At 46.5% G+C, this 14,335-nt stretch overlaps 4 protein-coding genes across 5 annotated transcripts; 2 read left to right on the plus strand and 2 right to left on the minus strand.

The window, feature by feature from the left end:
• Positions 1-15: 15 nt before the first annotated feature.
• Positions 16-3,151, minus strand: LOC6545836 (RING finger protein 10). The gene is made up of 4 exons (XM_001971115.3): positions 2,427-3,151; positions 905-2,350; positions 690-844; positions 16-630 (listed from the first exon to the last, which is right to left on the minus strand). Exons 1-4 carry the CDS (start codon positions 2,518-2,520, stop codon positions 211-213), a joined length of 2,115 nt encoding a protein of 704 aa, XP_001971151.1. The 5' UTR covers positions 2,521-3,151; the 3' UTR covers positions 16-210.
• Positions 3,152-3,295: 144 nt separating this feature from the next.
• On the plus strand, positions 3,296-4,706 carry LOC6545600 (peroxisome biogenesis factor 10). Its single transcript, XM_001971116.3, has 2 exons — positions 3,296-3,760; positions 3,815-4,706. Exons 1-2 carry the CDS (start codon positions 3,488-3,490, stop codon positions 4,439-4,441), a joined length of 900 nt encoding a protein of 299 aa, XP_001971152.1. The 5' UTR covers positions 3,296-3,487; the 3' UTR covers positions 4,442-4,706.
• On the minus strand, positions 4,580-14,053 carry LOC6545601. Of its 2 annotated transcripts, XM_026977630.1 has the most exons (4): positions 13,780-14,053; positions 10,886-11,061; positions 9,123-9,458; positions 4,580-7,855 (listed from the first exon to the last, which is right to left on the minus strand). In XM_026977630.1, exons 3-4 carry the CDS (start codon positions 9,263-9,265, stop codon positions 5,011-5,013), a joined length of 2,988 nt encoding a protein of 995 aa, XP_026833431.1. In that variant the 5' UTR covers positions 9,266-9,458; positions 10,886-11,061; positions 13,780-14,053; the 3' UTR covers positions 4,580-5,010. The 2 variants fall into 2 exon arrangements, with proteins under 2 accessions (XP_026833431.1, XP_001971153.1); XM_001971117.3 differs by lacking the exon at positions 10,886-11,061 and having other exon boundaries at positions 13,780-14,047.
• Positions 10,504-13,098, plus strand: LOC6545602. The gene is made up of 2 exons (XM_026977631.1): positions 10,504-10,727; positions 11,362-13,098. The coding sequence occupies exons 1-2, from the start codon at positions 10,713-10,715 to the stop codon at positions 12,712-12,714; spliced, it is 1,368 nt and encodes a 455-aa protein (XP_026833432.1). The 5' UTR covers positions 10,504-10,712; the 3' UTR covers positions 12,715-13,098.
• Positions 14,054-14,335: the final 282 nt, after the last annotated feature.

Consider the following 14,335-nt stretch of genomic DNA (forward strand, 5'->3'; position numbering starts at 1 on the left):
TAAGAAAAGGTTAAATTTGATATTTTACTTGCTGCCTTTATTGGTTATCTTATGTGTATTATGAATATAAGTTGGGGTTAAATTATAGATTAGCTGAATGATTTTCCAAATCTTCTTCAATGAAAGAATCGCGGTTATTTGAAATAACATTGAAATATTCGCATAAAAACAAAAATACAATAAATCTTGTAACTTCATAAGCAATCCACTTCATGGAGCTCTGTTCATGCCCGTGGCAAACAGGGGAACCATCTTCTTTCCCTTGGCCTTCTTTTGCTTCTTGGATTCCGCAGTAGCTGCTCCATTGGTTTTTGCTGCTCCTACCTTTTGCTTTTTCTGGTCCAAGGCTCCAACTAAAAGTTCTCCCAGGCCCCAGTGGCCCACAGATCGCTGCTCGAAATCCTCATCACTGGTTCTAGGGACCAAAACAGCTTGTGGCGGCGGTGGAGCTGAGCGACCCCAGGCGCCCACCTGAATGTCCAATGCTGTGCCCCCACCTCCAGGAGAATTACTTCCGATAGTGGGCCACAACTCCTGCTTGGGACTGGAGTAGCGTGAACTGCCATCCTGGTTGCTGATGGTCATGGGCACAGAGCCACTGGGAGTGGGCAAAGCCTCCTCGAAGCCGCACTTTAGATAAAATAGCATATATTATTAATTGAAACTAATGGTGAGCCTTGCTAACTCACAGTGGGAAACTCATGGGAGGAGCTTAAGTCGAGGTTAGCTGCACTAGCAATAAGTTTGCCCATCTGGCGATCATTTATCTCGTTGATGTGCTGCTCTCGCTTGCGCTCCTCACGATCCCGACGCTGTCGCTCCTTCTTGCGATGAAGAATGTCCTCTACGGAAAAAATACATATTTGTTTATAGCTGGAAATGTACATGGACCTAGTGGACTTACCTTTGAAGAGCTTGAGTATTCCACCAGACACAATTGGTGGCTGCAGTTCGACTTCCACAACCGAAAACTGACAAGTCAAAGGCAAGTGGCCAAGACAAGTAAACTTGCGACGATGCTCCTCATCCATGGAGTGCTGTTCCATCTGCACGATTTGTGCTTCGATGAGTAGCGGACCCAAATCCAAGGTGCCATAGCAGGCCTGAAGCATCTTCACGTTCAAGGGATGCAAGTAAATGTTCTGTCCGTCGTTAGACTGATAAAAATAATAGTATTTATTATGGTTGCTCGATGAGCAGCTAAGGCTGCTGGATGCCTCTCCCGATGAGATGGAGGCATCGTCTGACTTCTCAATATCAATCTTGGTCTCGGTTTCAAGGCAATGAACAGGTGCTGTTTCACCTTCCTCCTCTCTGGAATCAGGTTTCTCTAGTCCCAACTTTTCGCCACGCTCCTGAAGCATCACCAGAGCTTGCTGGATAAACACATCCTCGGGACAGGATATATCCGATTCCGCTAGAAGTTCGCCCCGCTCCCTCTCGATGATGGCGGCCACGTCCAAACGCTTGGCTATTAGAAACTTGGAGTAGCGTTTAGCCTCTTCACCAGCAGACACAAAAGGGAAACGTTCAACCGTTTCGCCCAGTCCTGCAACATGCTTTTCAATGTACATGGAGCCCTTGCAGCGGCGCATCAGCTGGAAGGTAATCCTCTCGCCCACTTGCAAATCCCTCTGCTGTTCGATGGTGCAGCTCTTCAGATCTCCCGCGTGGATGGCGTCATAGCAGATGGGGCACTTACGCCAGGTCTTGTCGCTCAGCGAGAGGTAGTGCAGCAAGCAGGGCCAACAATAGGCGTGTCCGCATCTAGTGAGCTTGGCAGCCACAGGCGGGTACAGGCAGATGGGGCACTGCAACTCCTCAGTGGTCTGTATGTTGATCTGCTCGATGTAGCTCCAATCGATAAGTGCATCCGGCGAGCCATTAACCTGAGCCTTTGCCCCCGATCTAATGACGAACTGAAAGTTGGCCTGCAAGAACTGCTCCTTGTTGTAGCGCTGCTTACGGCCACCCAAGGCGTGGTGCTGCTGGGCCTGATGGTGATGTCCTCGCTCCAGTTCCCTGGGCACGCAGTGAAAGTTGAGCAGATGGTTCAGATTCTGCTTCTTGCTGCCCTGTGCATACACAGAGTTCAGTTCATGGTCAAAGTCACCGCTACGTGAGTAGCCGGTGGCGGAGTAGGCTAGTCGGGAGCTGCCTGGAGTCCCGTCCTGGCCACGGGGTGCAGGGAAATCGTATGCCCCTCCCCACCCGCGTGCCTTCGGCCGTTTGTCCACATTGGGACGGAGCTTTGCTGGCTGCTGTGGCTGTTGTTGCTGATCGTTGCGCGGTGTGGGTATCTGATTCCTTCGACGGTTGTGCCGCTGCTTGTTGCTGTTGGTATGTAATTCTGTGGTGAAGAAGGTTACAAGTATATTTAAACCTTTTCGGGATAAAAGAAAAGATAAGGAGAATGGAGAACCCACCACTGGACTTCCTTTGCGATTCACCAGACGAGGACTTGCCATGATGAGAGGATTGAGGCTGCTTTTTGCTGCTGCTGCTGCTGTTGCTGTCCATCGTTGTGGGTATTTAAGGTGCACTTGTCTTGGGGAGTAGTATTAATATAGGTGCTGGACAGCTGCCAGTGGGCAGCTAATTGCGTCTTGCCTTGGTCTCCACACGGAGTGCGCTGAGCAAAGTATTCTCGTTGCGGATTCATGTTTACTGAGCCATGATTAACCAACGGGTACGACTAGAAATAGTACTTGCGTAATATTTCCAAAAAATCCAATGCGGCTTTTGCGAGGATGCGGTTAAAATCGAGGCGAAAGTACTTTTTAAGTACTTGGACTTGCAGCTCGTTTCTTCTTCACTTTTCTAGCACTTGTTTTGTGTTGTGTTAGTCTGTGGGCCGTAGTATTTGTAGTATTAGTATTTGCAATCGTATTGGTGGTTGAAAAGGTGTGACGTCTGCGCTAGCTGCTCTTTTCGGGTCTTAAACTGAACCTTTCCGACAATTTCCACTTGCCAATTGCACACACACTGCCGACACACGGTCTCTGCTATTGTGGGGTTTTGATTTAACGCCTCGAAATCAACGAATTTTGATGGGAAAACCAAATATCCTTTGGTCAGGGAGAAAAAGCATCCGCGATGCCCTATAGAAAATGGCTGACTGTGAGTGTTGAAAAGTGCCTCGCAGAGAGCTAGTGGTGTGCTTTGGTACGGTCTTGATTCGTAAGAGACAACTATCGTACAAGCAAATTATGTCTTATTTAAATTATCACAACCAATTTTGATTAAAAATACAATGTCACCTCGGACATTCAAATAATTATAAAGGAAATAATATATTTATTTAATTTAATATTTTTTATAATACGTTTGAAGTGGCCAAAGCTTTACTCCTGTGTTGCAAAGTGCATTACTGTTTTTCCCAGAAAGTGTCATCTCAATTAGGCAGCTGATTTTGTTATCTGGGCCGCACTTTGATCGGCCTTTGAATTAGATATGTTAAAGTCAACATTGCAGTAGCCCCATCAATATGGACTTTCGCAACGCCCGTGCCCGGCAGCCGGAGATCGTGAGATCCGTGCAGAAGGACGCACGGTACACCAACGAGCTGGCCGAAGACTTGTCCGACGTTTTGCGCCTCACCGGTCCCCGGAACTGGATAAAGTACAACCAAATGTGCAGGCTGCTGGCGGAACTCAGTTACCACGGATTCGCTTCGGCCAATAACCTCCAGACACTCGGCGAGGAGTACACGGGGATAATACAGGTGGACGGCAACTACAAGCAAATTCCCAGCAGATTGGTGGGTATAGAAACCTCGAAAAGAAAACATTTTAAAACTTTGTGCATCCTCCAGTTACAACTGATTGCCATTGTCCTGGAGTTTGGTGGCGACTCCCTATTCCAACGATTGATGCAAAAACTGGATACCTATGTGGCCAACAATGAAGAGATTCGATCCGAGGTCAAGCCGCAGTTAAAGAAGATTATTCAGAGGCTTAAGCAATCTCCCAGCTACGTAAAAGCCCTGCACAAGTCTCTTTTCTACTTGGACGCCAGCAAGTACCAACTGTCCAAGCGCACCACGGGCATCAACTACGTACTAATCCGCCACTGGCTGCAGCCAGAATTCTCCCTGTACGGCTACAAAATCCTGGGCGTAATCACTTTCCTGCAGGTCACCGTTTCCCTAGCCATTAGTGGTTGGGACGCCTGGCGAGAGCACCAGCGCCAGCAGCTAGAATCGATAAAGCAGGCTGGAAAGAAGTTCCTGCAACGAGGTTCGAGCGTGAAAGACGTAGATCCTAACACCCCACCGTGCATTCTTTGCCTGGAGCCACGTTCAAACAGCAGTTTGACTCCATGCGGCCACATCTTCTGCTGGAGCTGCCTGCTCGAGTGGCTGGAGGAGCGAGATGAGTGCCCCTTGTGTAGGGAGTCGCTCAAAAAGTCACAAGTGATATTACTACAGAACTATGCCTAAGATTGGATTAAGATTTTGCTCCTGACCTTTTATATTCATGTTTTAGAAAGTATTTTTGAGTCTATGTAGAACAGTGAATTTCGTGAATTTCGTGAATATATTGAAATATGTATATCGAAAAGAGATTCTTTAGTTATACAATTTTTATACATTTATTCAAATATCATTACAATTTATACTTGTTGTGAACAGGGAACCTACGTTTAGGTAAAATTTAGGTTTTATTTTTGTAATGTCAAAAAAATACATAAATCATCAACTTAAATTATGTGAAAATATACTTAAAGACTAAAGAAAGGATGCTCAGAAACAAACCAAAAAGTGCTAAATCAGCGTTGATGTAATTTATGATAGCTTTTCCGAACAGTCGCTCGTTGGGTTTTATATGCTTAAACGCATTTCTTACACGGATATTCTATTTATTTGAAGTTTATGTACATGCTGAGTAAAGGCCAGCAATCACACGAACTGTGGCCGTCTTATCTATATATAATATTTTTGGTGTATGTCTTAGTATTAGCTATTTACAATATACACAAGCGATGGCCAATTAGTTAAGGGCTTGTAGCCTAAATGATATCCAGGTAAACAGTGCGGTTGAATATCTGCTTCCTGCGCCGCGATTCGAATGCAGATCTTGCCTCTGAAGGGGACTCGAAAGCGACCCGAGTATCGCCGGTGGGTTTTCCTTCATCATTGAATCGTCTTATGATGTCATCCGGGCTGAGCTTGTAGTCGCCGAAGAAGCGCAGGATATCCTTAAGCTCCGCCTTGAAAGGGACATTTCGCATTGCCACGACGCATCCCGGACGATTGAACTTGTCCGGGATTATGGAAGTGGGAACGGGCAGCGGAGAGGTTGGCTTGATTTGGCTCTGATTGCTGGGCGAGAGGGAGCTGCTGCTCAGAGGAGGATCTGGTCGAGCGAAGGGGTTGAAGTGCTGCTTGACGGGTGCGTTTGAGCTACTGTTGCTGTTGTCCTCCTTTTCCAGGGATTGCGGTCGATCCTGCTGTTGCGATTGCTGATCCTGCGGCTTATCAAAGCGGCTGGGTCCCCGACGACGAGAAGGCGCACTCTGACCTCCGTCGGATCGTCCACTTGCCCCATTTCCACTTCCTACTTCACTCACATTGTTACTTTCGGCTTTCCTGGGACCATTTCCTCCCGGCAGATAATCCATGAAGGGCTTATTCATCCTGTCAGCAATTTCCTGGGGCGTGATGGCCACCACTCGCAGTCCCCTTCCTCGAAAGCGTCTATTGTGGAACTCCCTGACGGCCTGTTTGCAACTGACGGGATCACTGAACTCCACAATAAATTCGCCGGAACTCTGGTTACGTTCATTGAAAAGCTGTTCGATATGTTCAATGCGTAGGTTCTCGAGGGAAAATAGTTCACCCAGATCATTGACTCTAGTGGCGTACTCGCAGTTATGGACTCGAACAAAGACATCCTCTTGCCGGGGACGCTGGATGCCACCAGCGTCTCCATTAACATTTGGATAGTTGGGTCCGTTCCCGTTGGAACTCCCGTTGATAACCATGTCAAAGTTGTTATTCATATTGAACGGGAAGTTATTGCCACCATTTTGCTGGTGAGGCGGCATGTGGAAGGGCATGTTGCCACCATTACCAAAGGGAGCTATCATGTTGGGATTAAAATTGGATCCCATGTTCATCTGCTGCTGCGGCTGCTGCTGATCCTCCGCCTGGCGTCTCCTTGGATCGGCGGCGAATCTGCTGGCCAGATTCTTTTCATTTTCCTGTTGCTGCAACTTCTGCCGTCTTTGCTGATCTTTCAAGAGCTCTTCCCGCTGATCGGCTTCCTCCTTCAGCAGCTGCTCATTGGCTCTGCGTTGCTTTTCCTTGGCATTCTGCATATCCTCCTCACTGCTGGGACTCACTCTCAACTGGCGGAACCCTATATAGTGCTTGGTGGTATCCTGCAGAGCGGATTCGGCTTCGGCTTCCCTGGCAAAAAGGACAAAGGCTACGGACTCGCGTCGATTGTTGGGACTGGGGCTCAAGAGGATGTCCACAATGGTGTAGCTAGCGGAGAACATCTTCATGATATCTTGCTCAGTGGTGGTCTGTGGCAGATCCTCTATATAGAGGACATTGGTAACGGGTTTGGGCGGGGGAATAGCTCCGCCCCCGCCCCGTTCACCCCTCTCACCGCCGTTGTGGTTGCTGTGATTCCTGCTACCGTCGTGCAGCTGGCGATTAGCACGCTCCTCCGCCAACTCAAACTCATCGTCGCCCACAGGAGCAATCTGAACCAAGCGATCGCGGAACATTGTGTTATTCCGCTGCAGTGCCTTTTGGGCACTGGACACCCGAGAGAATTCCACGTAGGCCACTCCCGTGCGACTGCCGTTCACCATCATGATCTTGATGCCATTGTGCGGTATGTACAGGCCCTGGAAGTACTTGCGGATATCGCTGTACGAGGTGTTTTGGCACATGCCACTCATCCTAATGTAGCAGGTGTCTGCAACAACCTGAGGAGTACTGCCTCCGCCCGGAGAGCTACCAATGGTGGGCGACACTTTGGCCGGTGTCTGTTGCTGCTGGAGTAAGATCTGCTGCTGCTGGAAGAGCTGCGGGTACATCTGTGCATAGGGATTTACGCTGGCAAAGGCAATGGGTTCGGTCTCGGATTTCGCAGGCTGCGGTTGAGCCGCACTACCGCTGGCCACCTGTTGCAAAGCGGCCAAAAGCTGGACACTGGGAGTATTTGGTCCGAGATTATAGTTGTTGGTCACATTGTTGGTGGTTGCACTGTTAGTGGTATAGCTCTGCAGTGAGGGTAAGAGCTGAGGCATATTCAGGCTCAAGCCCATGTTGAGACCCAGTCCCACGCCTGGCAACTGATTTTGAGGTGGCTGCGCCCAAGGAGATGGCGCTGCACCTCCACCGGCAACCATTTTCAGGTCCCTTTCCTGGCTGTTACCCAACCGGTCGGAGCGACGTTTGCGACCTCGTTCCCGTTCCCGTTCACGTTCACGATCCCGGTCTCGCTCTCGCTCCCTATCGCTATCATCGGAACTGGAGGATCTGCTGCGACTGCGACGACCTGTGACATCAGAGAGCGTGATCCCCGCCTGTTGTTGGTAGGTCAGAAAAGAGGGCACCACACCAGCGGCGACCCCCTTGCTTTGACCCAAGAAGCTGTTCAAGCCCCCAATAATCGGGGGCAGTGGCGCAGCTGGGCCAGCTGCCTTGGCCACCGAAATGGGGGCAACAACTGGCATGGGAACTGGAACCGATACTGGCGCTGGAGCGGAGGCTGTTTTCCGAGCAGTCTCAATAACCTTTTGCATCTCGGCCCGCGAGGAGAGCAGCAGGCGCACCTGGATCTCCATCAGTTTCTCGCGATCCTTTAGCATTGCGCAGCGGGCATCCTCGTCGGTGCTATTGGTTTGTATGAAAATGGGGAAAAAAAATCAAAGGCAAAAAATCAGGAGTGTTACATAACAAGCGGTAATATCCCAAGCACTTGGGATATCGGGGGGCTCGGCGTGTTTGATCGTCCCCGTTAGTCATCAGCCAGCATTTTAAGCAGTCAAAATAATAGCACTGTATTCATTCCATATGTTATCTGCAGCATCCACGTTTCTGCTGCAACCATTGTTGATTTGCAAATGATCAAATTTGATCACAAACTTTGGATTTTGTTCCATTTCAAATGTTGAGGTTGTGATGGTTTTGGATGGGATTATTACTTATATTAATACCAACCCTATTTGCTTGGATGAAATTTGTATGGTTTCCCCGATAAAATCAAATTTATGGCTAACAATATTGTGTTATAAACTGGTCAGAACAAATTCAAATAACTAGCGACTTCTTCAAATCAGATAAGAGTGTGTGTTAGTAAGACTAGCTCCCCTTCAAGTATTTTCTAATTTTCCATTATTAAGTCATCTGAAATTCCTGCTACAAATACAAAAGTTTCAAAGATTTCGTTTAAAAGTTAATTTTTAATAAATCCTTTTTCCGAAATGTAGAAATCTGAAATATATATTGACTGTACACAGCACTCTAAATATAACAAAAAGACTAAAATTAATGAAGCTAAATCAAAAATAAACAAAAACACGGTTCGATTTGGAACTGTTTTCATTTTGAAGTTACTGTGGTCCCACTGCAATCCGAAAATATTTCGGTTTTTTTCATTGTGCCGTACTTACTTCGGTTACTCCAAACACATTAAAAAAAAGTATCCACTTAAAATATTTCTAATCTCAGTTTTAGCAGCTTTCTGATTTCAATTCTGTCGATATATCTGGGTACCTTTCATAGGGCGGGATTTAGTGATATATACATATCCACATTTGTCGTTGTTTTGACATCAAGTCATTTTCGAATACTTTGTATTGAATCCGAAGGATAGAATCGGCCATGAGTATGCCAATAAGATAACTTAATGAAATGGAATACCTGGGAGGCTCATTATCAGGGCTGATATTACCTGTTTCAGTCCATAAAACCGTGTCCATGCACTCGCATTGGTTTGCAAGTGTTTTCTTAGTGCTATTACTTTGACCGCAGACTTGGGCACATGCAAGCTAAAAGCCCGGCAGCGACTCAGGAGAGGCTCAGGTCCCGACCCAAGTCCAGACCCGCTGGACCCGAGATAGCTATGGGTTTACTTATAGATCAGATTGTGGCTAACTACCTGAAAGCGATGAAAGCGTCGCCCATCTCGCCGCCGATTATGTGGACACCGCCCTCGGGAATTGAGAGGCCCGAGAAGAAGTTTCGAATGTCGCGCGCATTTGCCGTCCACGGCAAGTTTTGTAACCGAATAATCACACTCATCTTGATCAATCAATTGCTTAGATTTGATTAGTTATTTATTTCTTTTCTAGTACAGGCAGAGACTTCACTGTCTGGCCTTCCGAGATTCGTCACTTGCGCTCCACTCCCATTAACTGATCGCAGGCTCTTCAGTTGGACAAGAAAGGTTTATCGACCTGGTATTGATGATGATGCTACGCGTGGATTCTTGAATCTGAAACGATAATCGCATACTTATGGAGGATTTACCAACGAAATGAAATGTCTTAAAATATAGATTTCAGCTTAGTTCATGGAATAAAAGTCACCAAACGCTGCAAACCCCAGGAAATATACATACGAATTCATTGTATACCCCGTAGTTATTCCTTCAATATAAGATACTTATGGATTCCAAACATATGACAACCCAGAAAAATCCAGATTAAGCAATGTTTTAAATAAAAGCTGCAAGACATCAAATGGAAGGAATAAATGATACCCTGAAGGCGCCACTAATCATCCATCTCCACATGCAATGGTAAAGTTTCAATTCTGTATTTCCTATATCACTATTTTCCAACTTCCTTGGCAGAAAAGCTGTGCTCTGCTACCGATTTAATCTCCAGTTGATGGCCCGCTTGCACACACATTAGGCCCACAACTTCATGGATTCGCATGGCAGTTTCTCATGACAATCTTTGAGGCTGGCGAAGACAAGCGTGCGTTTTGGTATTGCGTAAGACGACCAGTTTGCGACAAGCTGGGAGCTGCTCTCCCTAGCTTTTGAACAGAATGAAGGTCTAAATGAGGTCTCACTTACCGGGGTAGCTGGGGACCTTCGCACATGATCTTACCACATACAGGAGGCATTAGGTAGAAGAGCAAACTATCCCTACTTAAGATGCGTGTAGCAGACACCCACTGGAGCCACTACAGATCCACATGCTCCACGATCATTAGCCAGATTCAATTTCCTCATTAGTCGCACTCAATTATGTGCCGACGAGACGGCTCTGCGTCCACTGGAGGATGAGGGAGCAATAGATCGGGGCTGGGGGCTGGAGGATCGGCGGCAACTGCTTTCCCAAAACAGTAGTGGCTGGCGAAAACTCGTTGACCGTTTTGGACGTAATGGGAAAGCTATTATGCAGCTTTAACTCAATCGCAGATGCCAGTTGTGTGCTTTGAGCTAATGCGATTGGCGCGATTGTCGGTTTGTTTGTATCTCGGTGTCAAAGACATTAGATATCCAGAGCCGGGGAGCTACAGGAAACCCAAACCGAAACTCCTTCCGCCTGGCTATATAAAAAGCATTGTTGGCATCTCGGCCGGCAGTAGGAAAATCGAATTGACCGCGTTACCGTCACCGTCTCCGCCGTAGTCGGTCGTCATTGATCCTCATCACAATTATCATCGCATTGCTCGTAATCGTTTTAAACGATCGGATCATTTGATTGATCGATCGCATGTGCGAAGGATTGAAGCGATGAGAAGCTCGACAGTGAGTGATCAATGTGCATGGGATTACCTTTAAAAGTGTGCCATTAATAGTGAACCAAGCTCGAATTGGCAGTTATTTCGAATATATCCTTGGACTACTTGCTAATAGATTATATCTGAGTTCTATAACAACATGTTTGATTCACAAGAGCAACTTACTGTTCGACTTCTAATCGGGCCTTCACTTTAACCAAACCATCTTCATCTATTACTTATCCATGAATAATAGGCTTTACTTGCAATGCCATCCAGTTGAAATACGACATTCAACTGCTGATTTATTCCAAACTCTGTTCATAACACATACATAAAGATTAACATAGTACAGACCACCACTGCAATACACAAATTAAAACTTGATTAGATCCTTGGATTGATTTGTATAACAACATTTAAAAATCGCTCGATGAACTTACCAACATCAAGTTTCATTTCATCAAAGATCTAAATAAGTATATCATTACATTTTATAAATGATCACCTAAATATCAATTATATCTCAAAATAAAGTCACATCCTAATCGGTTTGGATAATAAAACTGCCGAGATACTAGGGCCTTACTAACCCATAACTTGAGGCGAAAACAAAAGAGCGAAAATTAAGAGAACTAAAACAGAAAAACCAAATTTCCCAGATTGCCCGCTTTCACACAATGGCCGCCTTGGGCCTACTGCTGCTGGTGGGCGTGCACGGAGCCACGATAATCAGCATCAAGTATCCGGAGAAGCCCGCGGTGGAGCCGCAGCCGGCCAAAAGGGATCTCAGCCTGAGCTACGCAGCCACCAACATTGACTCAAAGGAGGGAACCCGCGTGAAGACCATCACGGTGATCAAAAATGTGGGAGGCATTTCGGCTCCAGAAGAAGCAGCGGCATTGGGTTCCTCCATCACATCCAGCCACAACCACAAGCAGCAGCCAAAACTAATTATTGATCCAAGTCTGCACAAGAGCGAGGAGTGGGCCACTGCTTTCAGAGACAACTTTGACTCCTACGGAGCACTGCCTGATGTGCCCGACATAGATGACCTGTTCGAGTTCGTAAACCGAAAGAAGCCCGAGGCTGAGAAGAAACAGGAGGCGGTGCCCAGCCAGAAGGAGGAAAAAAAACCCAAGGAGTTGCCAAAGGCGGCGGAGGAGACCACCACCAAGAAAGCCGGAGCCAGTGAGCAAAGTGAGGGAGGGATTAAACCCGACGGTAACATCGATAGCGACGAGGCTGTGGTCGAGAAGATAAAGGGCGATGCCGAACTGTTGCCGCACATTAAGCAGGCCAACATCCTGCGCCTCCAGGCGGCCCACGCCCAAGCCCGCTCGGGTGTGCGAACCAAGGAGTCCCTCATCGCCGTTAACTACTCCACGCCCATGCATCAGGTGAGCCAGTACTTCGACAACTATGTCCAGGCGGTGCCAATTGGCTACGACTACCCAAAGCCCTGTGGCGTGCAGCCTGGGAACAGTATCCAAGTGACCACGCCTTCGGGTCGCACCTACGACATCCCGCAAAGCAACAGCAGCGGCACTGGCGGTGGCAACCACCCGTACTTGGCTCCGGCGCTCGCGAAGAAGACCCAGATTCCGCCGATCACGGTGCAGCCTCCGGTTCAGCAGCAGCAGCCTCAGCCTCCTAATTACTCATCCGTGAACTCGATTGTGCCGCCTATAGTGCAACCGCAGCCTCAGGGCAATGCAAATCTTCCACAGCAGCCGCAACAGCCTCCGGTGTTGACTCCTCCAAACGGAGGTATCCTGCCGCCTCTGGGAACGGGCGGAATCTCCACCAGCCAGCGTCCCTATGTGGCGCCCAGGCTGCGAAACAACGGCCTGGGCATCAGCAGGGCGCCCAGCACTCCGGGTCCGATTCAGATTCCCGGCCAGTCTGGCCTCGTGGGCAACAATCCCCCACAGACCCCGAACTTCCGCACCAGCATTTTTGGCGGTGGCCCAAATCGTCCCAACACGTTGCGATCACGTGGTCTGAAGTATTGAAAACTTAAACTAGATGTACACTCTTAGAGGCGGTCGAAATTATAGTTCTTAGAGGGAGATTACAATCAAAATTGTCAATCGAATCATTGTCATTATTGCGGCATTTATCCATATATCATTTAAAATTATAGGAATATATTTTAAAATTTGTTTGATGGCCTTAAAGTAATGTACCAATATAAAATAGGGGTATGTTTTCCAAACAAACAGCTATTAAGACTATTTACTGGTAAGCGCTATAAAAACCAATTAATACGTTGCCTTGGCAATGCTAAACAAATTCGTTGTTTTATTTTCTGTATATTTTGTTAGCATGCTTTCCAACGTTGCTATACCTATTGTTAATAAGTTGTAAATAATCTGATTATATGTACAGATCTATTATAGTCTTTCGGCTATATAGTCTTTTCCTGTATAACATTCTGTATGGTATAGGTTCTCCTAACCTAGCTATGCCATTCTAGAGCTATTCAGGTAACTTTCTGGGAAGATTTGGAATCGGACTACTTATGTTTCGGTTTAAAGCCGATTCTGGTAGGTTCGCTAACACTTTTACGAAGAGCAAGATAAATTCAGAAGCGACACTATATTTCTACCCCGGACTGTGTCTGTGCCTGAGCATAATCGGTCGGTGTTCTCGCACACAATTTATTCGCGGGAATCTTTTTACATAATGTCTTTCTCTCATCTTGAAATGGAATCTGGAGCGAGGCTGCTAGTAGAACCGCTGCTAGACTGTACCGAAGCATAAATAATGATATGCACACCGAAATGAAGCGAAACAGAGCGCAAAGAGGAATCCGCGAATTGTTTGGCACCAATCAATACAGTTTAACACACTTAGGGTAATTGTTTTCAGTGAATTCCACTGTTCCCCGGAGTTTTTTTTTTTGTTTTTCCTCTCTCCCTTGCAGTCGTTGTTGTTGCTGCTTCGCAGTTGTTGTTGTTGCAGCATCTCCACAAAAAGAAGCAGATGCAAAACGAACGAAGAGGAGAAGCGGTGGGGGGCGTGGTGTCGCTGTTTTAAGTACGAGTACTGAATTTATTCAATGAACTTTTACTCACCACAAACACCATAGAAAATGCAACTTATTCTGGACCACCAATGCACAAAAACAGTTTGGTTTGTTTTGGCTCAATTGCTATATATTTATTTTGATAATTCCTGCTGCTAATCGGGCTGAAAATTGATATTTTCCTGGCAACACAAAAAGTGAAATGCTGTGTTGTAATTCCTGCGCTTGTATGAGTTCGGTGACAGAAAACAACATGGCTGACTCGATAAGTGTGACCGTCGGACAGCAGAAATAAAACACGCCGTAGACCACGGGCACCCTGTGCTCAAAATATGAAGGGGCTTCTGAAATGTTATAGATGTCTGTTGAAAACCATTATAACTCATTGGTTAATTATACACCATAGTCAACACATTTTAAAAAGCCCATAGTCAATTTTGCTACTCCAAAGGTGTGCTAGAGTATTGATCAATTTCCGCCTTTTTCTTGCATTAAATGTAGAAGTCTATTAATTATTTTTAAACTTTTGTCCTATGTTTGAAAAATAACTTTTAGCTTATATTGTTATCAAATTAGATGGCCTTTTTTACTGTTGTATCCGAAGC

The sequence above is a fragment of the Drosophila erecta genome, unplaced genomic scaffold (genome assembly GCF_003286155.1).
Source record: "Drosophila erecta strain 14021-0224.00,06,07 unplaced genomic scaffold, DereRS2 tig00000021-arrow-pilon, whole genome shotgun sequence".
In the NCBI taxonomy this organism is placed as follows: Eukaryota; Metazoa; Arthropoda; class Insecta; order Diptera; family Drosophilidae; genus Drosophila; species Drosophila erecta.